At 41.6% G+C, this 13,195-nt stretch overlaps 1 protein-coding gene across 1 annotated transcript in view; it reads left to right on the plus strand.

The window, feature by feature from the left end:
- Window positions 1-2,552: 2,552 nt before the first annotated feature.
- The window catches only part of P3H2 (prolyl 3-hydroxylase 2), a 149,150-nt gene continuing 138,507 nt past the window's right edge, over window positions 2,553-13,195 (plus strand). The window contains exon 1 of the mRNA XM_012745194.2: window positions 2,553-3,255. Coding sequence (XP_012600648.2) covers window positions 2,794-3,255 — 462 coding nt within the window. The 5' untranslated portion in view covers window positions 2,553-2,793. The remainder of the gene's footprint in view (window positions 3,256-13,195) is intronic.

Here is a 13,195-nt window from a genome sequence, read left to right on the forward strand (position 1 = left end):
TGGGGGCTCTCTGCCAGATATAGTGTATCAGGAACTCTGAGACGGGAGCCAGTTAATTGTCTGAGAAATGGACCAGCTTGATACACTCAGCAAGAAGTTCAGGAATGCAAGAGACCCATGGATGACTGTCTCATCCAACATAGAGTAGGCACCAGTGGGCAGAGCACGATTTGAATCAACTTCTTTACACTGAGTGGCTCTTATCACCATATGGTCATGCCATTTTTGTCCTGATCCAGCCTTAAAAGGCAGATCAGATTGGTTTTCTTGCGGAGGGGGGATGTGTGAGGGATTGCACTAATCCTTGTCTACTCCCGTCTCTCTGATTCATGAATCCCCCATAGCACCTGGCACCCCGAACTCATAGACTTACCATTTGGGATATGGCATTGACTCTAGATTAGTGATTCTCAACCTTGACTTCATATTAGAATAACCTGGGAAATTTTCAAAAGTCCCAAAGTTCAGTGCATACTTCAGACCAATTAAACTAGAATCTCTCAGAGTGAAACCAGACAGCAATATTTTAACTTCCTCAGGTGACTCCAATATTTAGGCAAATTTAAAATGTCAGTTGAACAGTTTTTCTGACATTAAGTAGGGTAGGGATTGTTTAGATGGAAATAAGGTAGTAGGAAATGGAAAAGGCTAGAAAGGACCTGGTCAGTTTGACAATCAACACACTGATGTGGTTGCAGACGATAGGCTTTTGACTCTGTGCAATGCCTATTTTTTTCCCACATTTTCCGAGATCCCTCCAGCTAGAAGCCATCTTTGTAGTCTCTTTGCAGAAGCCTCTTTGCAGTGCAGTCTTCCCATAGCATTTTGAATTTAATCTAACCACATTCTACTTTGTGGTATAGTCTTACACATCTTGTTTGTCTCCCATACAACACTGTGAGTTCTCCAGATATAAGGACTCTGGGTTTTTCATCTCTTTCACCCAGAAGACATACACTGAGAGTAGGCATCTGATGATATGAATTTAATTGAAATATATTAAGTGATGTAGAAATGTCACCAAGTATAGAGATAGAACATTGCGAAGCATCCCAGCACTTTACATTCAGTCCCAGAACAGGAGTTCTTATCCTAATGTGCTTCAAAACCTTCCACAAGTGGATTGACAAACTCTGGACTCTAAAGTCTTTATCTGAAAACATAGATAATCCCTAGAGTAAAAGCCTGGGCAGATGACACAAGTGCTAATTCTGGAACATTGACCATCCAAGACGTTCAGTGCAAAACTCGAGTTTTTCATTAGTTATATGAGCCAAATTAGTTAGGTTTGGTGAAAAACATGAAAGCATGATTCTTCAGGGTCCCTTGGAGTTACACAGCCAGGATTATTCGTAGCCTAAGTGGTCAAATTCAACAAAAAGAATGGAGGAATGAGAATGAATTTCTGGCAACCTCATTAGCATAGTGGCGATTTTACACAAAAACCTTCTTTGGAAAACTTATATATCAGCCAGGTATACATATGTTTCTTTCCCATCACCCTTCCCTCAGCGTGCCAGTGGCCAAAAGACTTGGTGAAATGCCCACAGGGCTTCCAGCGGGCCGGCTGGAGTCCAGGGGCCAGCAGCGTAAGCTTGTAGGCACCCATGTGAGAGTGTGGAGCCAAGGAGCAGAAAAGTGGAGAACACCTTGGCCAAGAAAGTATTTATGACAGAGGAAAAGGGGGGGAACAGGAAAGCCTTGGGCTAGTCCCTTGGAGTCTGGCAGCCATTTCTGTCCGTTTTCCCATTCCTAGATGGATGCTCATTGCTTAACTCCTGTGGGTACTGGATTTATTAAATTGCCTCTTTGTTCAACTCTTACAATAACAAGAATTTATATCGGAATACCATTGGATGTGTTAGGATTTTTGCCTGTATAAGAGCTGAGGAAACTGAGGCTTAGTTGCCAAGGTCACACAGCGGGTAAACTGACAAAGGCAGAACATAAACACAGCTCCTCCCTTCTCCAACAGTGCTCTGGGCCCTGCAATACCACTGTCTGCACAGGGGGAAAAAAAAAGGCTATTTATTGTTCTTCCTGTACCCCAGTCCTCTGCTCCAATGCACGGACACACATAACCACACGAAGTGGAATGAAAAGGCAAGGGAGAGACCATTCCCAGGGACAGCAGCAGTAAGCTCTGATTCCAAAGGCCTGGGGTTGAGTCCTTCCTTTGCGCCCCTCACCTCTAAACTTGTGCAAATCACTTTTCTTCTCAAACCTCCATGTCTGGACCTATAGGGCCTGTAGTGCTTCACTCACAGTCTGAGATGCAGCTTCGGGTTTCATCTGAAGGTGAAGGACTCTGCAAACTGCGAGGTCATGTATAGATTACAGAAAACGATTAAAGCCCTAACCTCGCTACGCTGGATTTTCTTCATCTTCAAAAAAGACAGTAATGATATCCACTTCTGTATCCTAAAAGGCAACACACAGGTAAAGCTCCTCGCCCCAGTCGGCCTCAAGCGGCGCTAGCTCTCCAGCTGGCACTCGAGTGTGTGGCCCCTGGCAGTCCCGGTGCTGCAGCGGGGAGCCTGGGTGAACGCTCGCAGAGGCTCGGGCAGCAGGAGGAGCGTGTGAGCTGTGGGCGTCCCTTTAAGAGTTGCTGGCCAGGCAAGGCCTCCGCCTCTCAGTGCGCGGAGAGGCGGCGGTCACCTGGGGCTCGCGAGGCAGCCAGATTGCAGCGGGGTCGGCGGTCTTGCCGGCGTGAAGGTGGGAGAGGGGGCTCGAACGTGAGGTGCCCGGAGCCCTCACGGAGCGTGGCGGTCCCGCGCTCCTCTGCGGCGGAGGATGCGGGAGCGCATCTGGGCGCCGCTGCTGCTCCTGCTCCTGCCGCCGCCACTGTGGGGCGGCCCCCCGGACAGCCAGCGCCAGCAGCTGGAGCCTGAGCCGGGGCCTCTACAGCCCTTCGACCTGCTCTACGCCAGCGGCGTGGCCGCCTACTACAGCGGGGACTACGAGCAGGCAGTGCGGGACTTGGAAGCGGCGCTGCGCAGCCACCGGCGCCTGCGGGAGATCCGCACGCGCTGCGCCCGCCACTGTGCCGCGCGCCGCCCGCTCGCGCCCCCCGGCGCCGGCCCCGGGGCCGAGCTGCCCTTTTTCCGCGCCTTATTGGAGCGGGCGCGCTGTTACCGCAGCTGTGAGACCCAGCGCCTCGGGGGACCCTCGTCCCGCCACCGCATTAGCGAGGATGTGCGCAGCGACTTCCAGCGCAGAGTGCCCTACAACTACCTGCAGCGGTCCTACATCAAGGTACCCAGAGCTTGGGCTTTTCCACACCCAACGCCCCCTGCGGCTCTCAGATGCTCTCTTGAGCCCTCCCTGCTGCTCCTGTCATCTTGCCATGGCCCTGTCCTTCAGTCTTTCATATGGGGTCTCCTTAAACATTTCTGCCTCATGTTTGTGAATCCAGGTATCTGGTGGCCCTAGCTCTGTAACCAAAAATTGATGAATTTGGGCAAGTCCTTCTCTCTCTCTCTCTCCTCCCATCAATTTCTCTCAGAAAGAGGGCAATGCTGTTAAGATGATGTTTAATGTACACATTAAGCACTAATTCATGAGGCTTTTCTAGTACCAGCTGTCTTCTCCCTTCACTTCTTGGTATGGCCCTATATCCTCATTTCTCTTCTGTCTTCCCTCCTACACTGTAGTCTGCACCTTTTCTCCAACGTTTAAAAGAAAACATCCTGAAAGTAACAGAGTTAAAAGTAGACCTCTTCTGAAACAAATTTGCTTCTCTATCTTCTCCTCTTCGCTTACAAAAAAAGTAAAGGTCAAAGGTTAAAGAGAAGGTATGCTTGGGGTGGGGTAAAGCTGTGGGAGATAGTCTCACTAAAAGGATTGAGCCAAAATGCTGATGCTTTCTGCTTGAGAGGACTTCCAATTTCTGGTGGTAAGCATTGGACTGGGTTATTGGACATCAGATTCCCAGTGCTTTCCTTATTTTTGTCTACTCAACCTGTCTGAAGTTATTGTCAGGAGGTATACTGCTTTCCTTATTTTTGTGTACTTAACCTGTCTGCAGTTATTGTCAGGAGGCATACTGCAGTGTTTATTGATATATATCCCACATTTGTAATTTTGAAGATCTATCTGGATGTTTCAACAGAGGGAATTTAGAATGAATTCCTCAACCCCCATTCCCACTCCACCAATGTTGCTCTGAATTTACACTCTCCCTCCCCCATCACTTTCTGTTTTCTGTGTCAATATATCCAATTTCTCTTCTACAGCTGTTGGAGAAGTGGCAACTCAGGGGGTTGATTGGTCGTGCCAGCCAATGGACCAGGCTGCATTTCTGGGGAAATGAAAATAAAACACACACCATGTTCAAATATTCAAATGCCTTTTGCAGCCCATCCCACAAGATCTCTGTCCTCACAAGTGATAAAGTTATCTCAGATTCATGACTGTTGATAAAGTTCATGAAATCCCAACTGAGACTAACTCTTATTTCCCAGTGTATTCTGGCTAAGGTGCTGAAGCTCACAAGAGTAGTATTTTGGACAAGAAATGGGCAGCAAACCTGAATCTTTTCCAGGACTTGTGTTCCACTTACTTGTGTTTCCTGATGGATTTGCTAAGGCAGGCATTATGTATATACTCTCATTTCTTTTAAGTGAGTGACACAGCTTTTCATGGTCTTACAGAAATCAGTCAATACTGGTTAGAGAGGGGACCTTAAGTGCATGACAGTGAAGATATTCTAAGTTAGTTCCCAGAGCAGAACATGGGTGGTCTCTGTAGCCCTGTCCCTGTAGAACGGCTCTCCCAGGAGTTTCAGATGTGAGGTTGGCAGTCCTGCTGATAGTTCTGTCACACATCTTGGACAGATTTTCCTTTCCCAGATCTGGAGAAGGAATGCACATTCATGTTCAGTCCTATAAAAATAAATAACCATGAGATAACTTTCAATATGTGGGTTTCCTTGGTTCTGTAATAATGTGTGCTTCACTGTTAATGTTAGCACTTATCTATCAGTCATGCTCCTGTCCCTTGGTTGGAGGTAAAAGAAGGTAAAGCCATAGTTTTAACATACCTCACATTTTTGCAGTGAATTGATTGCAGGAACAAGTCACATTCTGGAAGTGAATTACTGGGTGTTGTCTGATGAATTAATGAAGTTTAAGAAGTTCTTTCAAAAATGTGTGGCTTCATGTGTTAATTTCTTTTCTACCAGCAATGTGTATGAGAGCAGAACAGGTCTTGTGTCTTCTCCCTACTTCACCTTTGCTCTGACAGGCAAAGCTTTTGGGGTCTACATGATTGATAATCTCTTAAGAAGAAAATATTTTTACCCCTTTGGAAATTCATTTTTGATGGTTGGAGTTTGTGACTATCTGAAATATACACTGTGGTTCTTCCTTTTCCTCTGCTCACCAACCCCCAAGAACTCCACAATTTTAGCCTTTGTTTGGCTTCCTTGGAATTTCACTTATAAACACACACACACACACATACACACCATCTTTTGACACTAAAGCAAAATTCACAAATAATAAAAGAACATCTTCGAGCTCTGACAGGTCTGGATTTTGGGGTGTTTGTTTTCTGATGATAAGATGAAGAGCTCGCTGCCTGTGCCTGGATATGCTCAGGGAGCCCTGTATCATTGAATTGCTTTAGACATCAGTGATCCAGTTTGCTTTTGAAAGGCTAATCCTAGGACAGATCAAATTCATTGAGGACTGGAAGCCTTCCTAGAGCTAAGGAAGTAGCTCAATATTCTCAGCCAGGAGATTTACAAACTACAGATGCTCTCAGATGTTGCTTTCCCCAAAAATCCCAGTTAGTGAGCCACTGCCCCTGGGAAGCAGATCCTTTACGCTGGTGTGTTGGAGGGGAAGAAGGACTGAGAATGGTGAAATCTGAGACCTGTTGAGTTCACTTTCTTGTTTCACAGATGAGGAAAGGCGGATCTAGAAAGGCAGAGAAGTTTACTCAGTGTCACATATTTAGTGGCATACCAACATGATTTGATAAAATGAGCATAGGATTGAAAATTGAAAGTCTAGGTTTGCCAGTAATTGATTCTTTATGCCTGTGCTCTGCCCACTGACCCATGGGGTCACCTGTGGTCTCAGAGAGTGTTATATTCCCCAGGGCTATCCTTATGCCAGGTTTGGACAGCTCCAGGGATGGGTAGGTCCTTGTTCTGTATATACTTACTGCATTTATCTGTAGGCCTGCTCTGTAGAATCTTCCTAAAGGCCTGGCATGTTGGGAATTTGTCTGGACAGCTATGAGGCAGTAGCTCCACCTGGCTTCTAGCCACACTTTTTTGCTTAAAGGCATAATGAGACTATTCAAACTTTTGATTTTTAGCATTTAAGATTATAAGATATAAGTCATTATTCATAGCCTAAAACCTAAAATACACCTTTAATCATGACATTCTCTGAAATCTTTGGCAATTTCCCCTTGCTACCATATAAAGCCCAGATAGTTTAATACAGCATCTGCAGCCTGGCTTCCCCTTACTTTCCTGGTGCAGCCTCCCCCAACTCTGCCACCCTCCAGCCAAAGGGAACAATGAACACTTTGTCTTAGGTCTGACACTTTCGCATCTCTTGGCCTTGTTTATTCTTTCTTGGGAGGCATGGAGGCTTTGGAATAAGATAAATCTGGGATTAAATTTTAACTTTCCCATTCTGTTGTTGTGTGACTGTGAGCAAATTACACAGCCTTTTGAGGTTTAGTTTCCCCATCTGCAAAATGAGAAAATATTAGGACCCACCTGCTTGCTTTAGGTTAAGTTTACAAGATAAATGATGTAAAGTACCCAGAATGGGGCCTGATTCTCAGTAAACACCGGAGATATATTTATTATTAGTAGTAGTTTTAATAGATTTTTCTCCTCCTTCTCTATGTATTCAAATCATAACTATCCTACACAAATGTATCTATTTCTATGAGGCTCTCCTTCACTCTCTCTAAAACTCCCAGAAGTCCATCATTTTTCCCTTTTCTGAAGGCTCACAGCAAGGAAGTTGGTCTTCTCTTACCACTTTTCATTTCTGACCTTGTTTTGGAAAAATTGTTATATTTGGTATCACTTGTGTGAGCTCCTTGAAATAAGGACTGTCTTAGATATTTTTGCATCTTCTAAAGTAAGGATTCTCAGATCTAGATGATTATTATATGAATGATTATTATTAATCACCTGGGACATTAAAATATGATTTAAAATTAGAGATTTAGGCTAAGTAGATCTGAGGAATATGGATCATCACCACCCATATTCCCTCCAAATAGCTGATGGTAGGAGGAGATGTTCAATATTTGTTTGTGGAATGAAAAATAGCTTGGTTCTATGCGTGTGAAACATTGGTGAGAAAGTTTCTATGTGGTGGCCAAGGTTTTCTCACTTCAGTTGTTTGGTTTCTGGCTGGTCTGTTGGGAGAGAAAGTTACGAGAATATAGATTGCCTGGCTTTTGCAAGTTCTGGCTAATGTTGCAAACTTCTACACCCTCCTCCTCTACCTTTTTTTTCCTAATTTAATTCTTATTACTCAAAACTGTACTTCTCAAAATCCCTGACACACTGTATCTGCTTTATGTACATTTGTGGAATTTAAACAGATGTAAGAGAGATACATTCTTAGCTGTGTCCTTTATAATCAGAAACGTTTCCACAGTATCTGTTTTATTTTCTCCCACTTTCCCCAGCCATTTAAGAAAAACAAAAAACAAAAACAAAAATACTCTACTGCTATTTATTTATTTATTTTTATTCACAACAAGGTTGGCCCTGCATGTTTTATTTCTGAGTTGGTACTTTGTTCCATTTGACCTTTGTTTTTCTTTTTGGGATTAAAGGGAAGGAAAAAAAAAAAAAAAAAAAGGAAATGCAATCAAGTTAGGCAATTCTGTCTCCCTCCTAGAATCACCTCTGGAAATTTCTTTATGTTGACCATAATCTATTTTATGAATGGTTTCTAGAAAAGAAAAAAGCAAGCTGAAGGAGTTTCCTCACTCTTCCTCTGCTTTATCGCTACTTTCTTTTTTAAAAATGAATGCCTTAAAAAAGAAATTGAAAATCGAGACATTTGCATCATATAGATCTTGTTAGTTCAGAATATAGAACCTTTCCTGAATCCAGTATTTAAATCTCTTTTTACCTATTTGTTGAATATATCTATTTGTCCCCAAATTTCAAATAGGAGTTTGATTTCTTCCTGAAATGACTATTCTGAAATTGTTCTAATGGTTATTTCCTCTGAAGATGAGACTTTCTTCCCTTCTCAGAATAGAATCCATTTTTTGTGCTCGAATCATCAAAATGCACTAGTTGCCGTCTTTATGTTCTACTCCTTAAGAAGGAAATCTAAGAAATTCTTTGTGTAGGCAGTTTTGAGGTCCTGTGTGCTAATGTGTTAGAATCACAATTGTTTCCTTACAGAGGGTTGTCCATTTGAAGGCCTGGTCAGGTCCTTATCAGTCATCCAATGCCCTTGTAAATAACAAGTGCCACAGAGGCTTAAAATTCAATTAGAAGAAGGCAGCAACTGTTACAAGTTTTCTCCCATCTCAGCCTGGTGAATCAGGGATTCCTTTACAGGTTTTAGTAAAAGAAAGTAATAAACTGCTTGGCTCTCTTTCTTTATAGATCCCATCTCTGAGAATCAAATGGATTCTGTCACTAACATCATTTGTTCTCTGATAAACTCCAAAGGGGTAGCTGTGTGGAATTCTTTTGGAAATGTTTGATAAAATGTCAGCTTGCTTTATAGGTAGGACTTGATAAATTCTGAACGGTGGGTAAGTTCACCTAAAATGAAAACTCAGTGAATTTGGTATAATAATGGTTCTCTTGTATTGCTAAGGAATTGAGTAAACTATGATTTTCTTAGAATAACAGATCTTAGAGCTAGAAAAGATTCCAAGAGAACATCATCAAGTAAAATAATTGCTTCTGGGCAGGGGCAGGAGTGAGAGAGTGAGGGGTAACTATTTTTATTGAAGAAATGTGATCTAGCGAGGGTGGGAGTAGTCATTATTGAAATTATAAAAATGTTATAGCTGGAAGGGCCCTCAAAGATCATGAAAAAAATCTATTCTTGTCACTTACCGGATGATTACATTGGCCTAGAGATTCAACCACAAATCAAGGAGGTCCTTCCTGCAAGTGGGGCTTAAGTCCTGTGTTCTTTCTAGACTCTATGCAATGGGCATGGCTACCTCCTGAGGGTGGTCTGGTGAATCAGCGGTGCACTTGAGACCTGTCGTGGGCCTGTTGCCTTCAGAGACAGAACAGACACAAGGCACATCTTCCTGGACTGCCCCCTCCACCTTGCATTTTCATTCACATGATACATAAGTCATTTAGCCAAGAGTCACAGTTGTCTGGTGGAAATTTTTGCATTTCTCATTAGGAAAAATAATTTTTCCTGTCTTTTTTTCCATTCAGCTTTCTTCTGTAATTCTTTTTCTGTCTTTTTATTCATCCCTCTCTTTTCCTGCTGTCTGACTTCCTAGCTATGTAATTTCTACCAGACATGGCCATAATTTGCCAAATGACCCAGACTCCTTTTTAAAAAAATAATTTAGAGTCAGCCTTCTGAGTGATATGACTGGTATTATGTGTGTGATTTTCTGATTTTAGTACTGAAGAGGACTGCAGACTCTTGTTGGAAGAAGCAGCTGATTTCACTTGACCACACTCCTTTCTGCTTTCTTATGCTATGTAGTTATTTCTCTGCTTTTCCCTGAACTCCCACTCCTATATTGTCCTATTTGTGGTCTACACAGTAAAAGTACATATGAAAAAGAAGGATTTAGAGGGAAAAATGAGAGAAGAGAAAAGAAGATCGTGGTAGACATGAGGTCAAGTTTCTGGTTCTGATAAAATAAAAGCCATAGAGCCTCTAATTTAATCTGTTAATCAGCCATAGGCACGTACTTTTTTGAAACTCTTTTTATGACCCTCACTCATATGTGTATTGTGCAAGACTTGAACATGTCTTGGTGGAAGGTGTTCCCCTGCAGCTCCTCATCTTTCTGCAACTGTCCACTAACACATTTATAGAGCATCAGTGCTCCAACCATCCCATTTTACAGATGACAGAATAAAGCCCAAGAAAGAACTGAGTTGCCCAAGTTTAATGCAATTAAATGGAAAAATCAGGATTAGAATTCAAGAATCTAGACTTTCCCCAACCTCCGTGACATTGCCATTGACCACTATTTGTAAGAGTCACACTAGAATGGGGTCCCTATCCTCGATGAGCTCATGTCTAATACAGTGGATTTAAGATGGCCCCTAATTATAAAACAAGGCTCACACAGAAAAGTGTCAACAACGATAAAAATTAGAGGACAATTTTTATTGTACTCCTGGCTATTCCATTAGTGCTAAGCAAAGTAACTTAACCCTAGCGTTATTAACTATTTCAACTTGTTTCTTTTTCTCTCCCTAAGCTTTTCTCATGACTTTCTGTGAATTTAAGTGACTGGACCAGCTTAATTATTTAGGTTCCTCCAACTCTGTGACTCTGAGACTGAGGTTGTCAAGGATCTTGTTTATTCCGAGAATTCATGCATCTGGTAAAGAGTCAAATTAGAAGAACTGGAGTTGTTTACTAAATTGTCCCTCTCTAGGAAAGTTCATAAAAAAGGAAAAGTCACATCCAAGTGGGGAGTAGGAAGAACCAGAAATTGGTTTCATGAAGGAAGTGATGCTGAAAATGGGTCTATTCTATAAAGGCTGATGCTAGTTTACAAGCAGGGGCTTTGCATATAGAGACGAAAGCTACAGTGGAGCCTCTATATGAAATACATTAAAATAGAGCCGGACTGGTTGAATAAAATAAGGTGTTCTTCCTACCTTTCATCTTCCCATCTTTCTGCAGCTGTATCCTGCCACATTCATGAAACATTAGCATTCTAGTCACCCCATTTTACAGATGGAAAATAAAAACCCAAAAGAGAATTGAGTTGCTTGGAGTTTACAGAAATTTAATGGAAGAGCCAGAATTAGAATCCAAGAACCCCGACTCCCACCTCTGTGATATTGTCTTTGATTATTATTTGTAAGACCAACACTGAAAACATAAACCCAACAAGGTTAAAATAAAACACATAGCATGCCATTTACATTATTTGCTAAATGAAAGAGATCCTGAAAATAAAAGTCGACATCTCCTTTTCAATGTTATTCCTTGCTCTACTATTCTGCCTACTTCTGGGAAAAATTCAGAAATGGGAACCTAGGTCATTGCTCTTCCCCAGTAAGGCTAATGAAAATGAATGAGGCAAAGAATCTTCTCTGGAAGGGAAATGAAGGAATAAGAGCCAGAAAGAGGAAGTTCCAAGATGTCAGAATTTCCAGAAGTGCAGGGCTATCAGAATGATCCTGCTGGAATTCATTATTTGCAAATAATGGATTCAGTTTTTGCAAGTAACAGAACACTGCTGGAGATTGCAGGGTAATTGTACTGAGACCCTGGAAAGGAGTGGAGAAAAGCAAAAGGTATAGTAAAATAAATGAATGAACTCTGAAGAGAAGGTAAGAATCCTTCTGGCAAGGGATTCCACACACACAGCACTGCATATTTGCCAAATGATAAGATTCCCCTCTAAAAAAACAAAACAAAATAACAGAGAGGTTCCCAATTTAAAAAATGTTAACAATTCATGTGCATCGTTAACTGTCTCCCCAATCAGCAATTAAAGAATTTATTGAGGTCTTTTAAGTATAACATTTTCTGTTAAGCCCTAGAGATAGGAAGATGAATGAGACACTTTTTCAACCTGCAAGTAAGTCAAAGTCCACTGAGGGAAACAAACATGCATATAACTATAGTATTATTATTTCTTCAGGTAAGAAAAAGAAACTATTAACATACCCTGAAACACAGGAAAGTTAATTGAGCCAATTTTGATTTATTCTTCTTGCTTGAATGCTACATTTTTAGCTCTAAGTCGGCCAAGATCAGTAGTAGGCTTGCATGGAGAAATCAACACACAATTAAGGATCCAGACATAGAGAATTACCTTAAAACCAGATTTGGCTGTTTTAACAAATGATCTCAAATTAGACTTCCAAAGACTAATCCAGTAGACCATACAAATTATTTCTCCACTGCAGCAAGTGTTATGTCTTAATAATATTTTTATATTGAATCCAGAATTAACAATCAGCAACTGATTCTAACATGGCATTTATAAATGCCACCAGGGACACAGATTTTCACATTCAATCATTGTTTCTAGAGGATCGCCAAAGGCTCAATTAAACAGTGTAATCTGCAGGTTTTCAGGTCAGTAGACATTTAATCCAGGGTTTCTCAACCTTTGCTATTGATATTTGGGGATGTATAATTCTTTTGTTGTGGCAGGCCGTCCTGTGCATTTTAGGCTGATTAGCAACACCTCTAGTCTTTACCTGCTAGATGTCAGTAGTAACACTCCCCATACCCCACCAAACTGTGATGACAAAAAAAAAATCTCCATACATTGCAAATTGTCACTTGGAAATCAAAATTGCCCCAAATTGAGAAACACCAATTTAAATGTTTAGCCACATTTAAGATAACTGAATATCAAGGTTAGAAAAGTACAATTCAAATTTTCTACAATATATACTAAATGACAATCTGCACACTGATGAATCATGATATTTATGAAAAAGTTTGGCTACAGCTAGACATCTTTTGGCAGAAGAAATCCAAGATGCAAAGCAATGGCCTAATATCTCATGGTTGTTCCCCCATGGCTGCAGTAGGTCAGTTTATAGAAGAAAAAACAAAACAAAACATAGGATCTGTTTTTTCTCTACTTATTGTGCTAACATGACAAAACAAGCACCTCTTCATTGTGAATTCCAAACTCTGGAATCACTGTATTTTTCATTCAACTTGTAAAGTACCCAACTTCAGTCATTTAAAAATAATCTACCGCAACACTTAATTCCTTATCATATGTTCTTAGGAAGCAGCTTGATTCAAACCAAAAAATGCCAACTTGGCCGGGCGCGGTGGCTCATGCCTGTAATCCTAGCACTTTGGGAGGCCGAGGCGGGCGGATCGCTCAAGGTCAGGAGTTCGAAACCAGCCTGAGCGAGACCCCGTCTCTACCAAAAATAGAAAGAAATTAATTGACCAACTAAAAATATATATACAAAAAATTAGCTGGGCATGGTGGTGCATGCCTGTAGTCCCAGCTACTCAGGAGGCTGAGGCAGTAGGATCGC

This window comes from Microcebus murinus, chromosome 1 (assembly GCF_040939455.1).
Source record: "Microcebus murinus isolate Inina chromosome 1, M.murinus_Inina_mat1.0, whole genome shotgun sequence".
Taxonomy (NCBI): Eukaryota; Metazoa; Chordata; class Mammalia; order Primates; family Cheirogaleidae; genus Microcebus; species Microcebus murinus.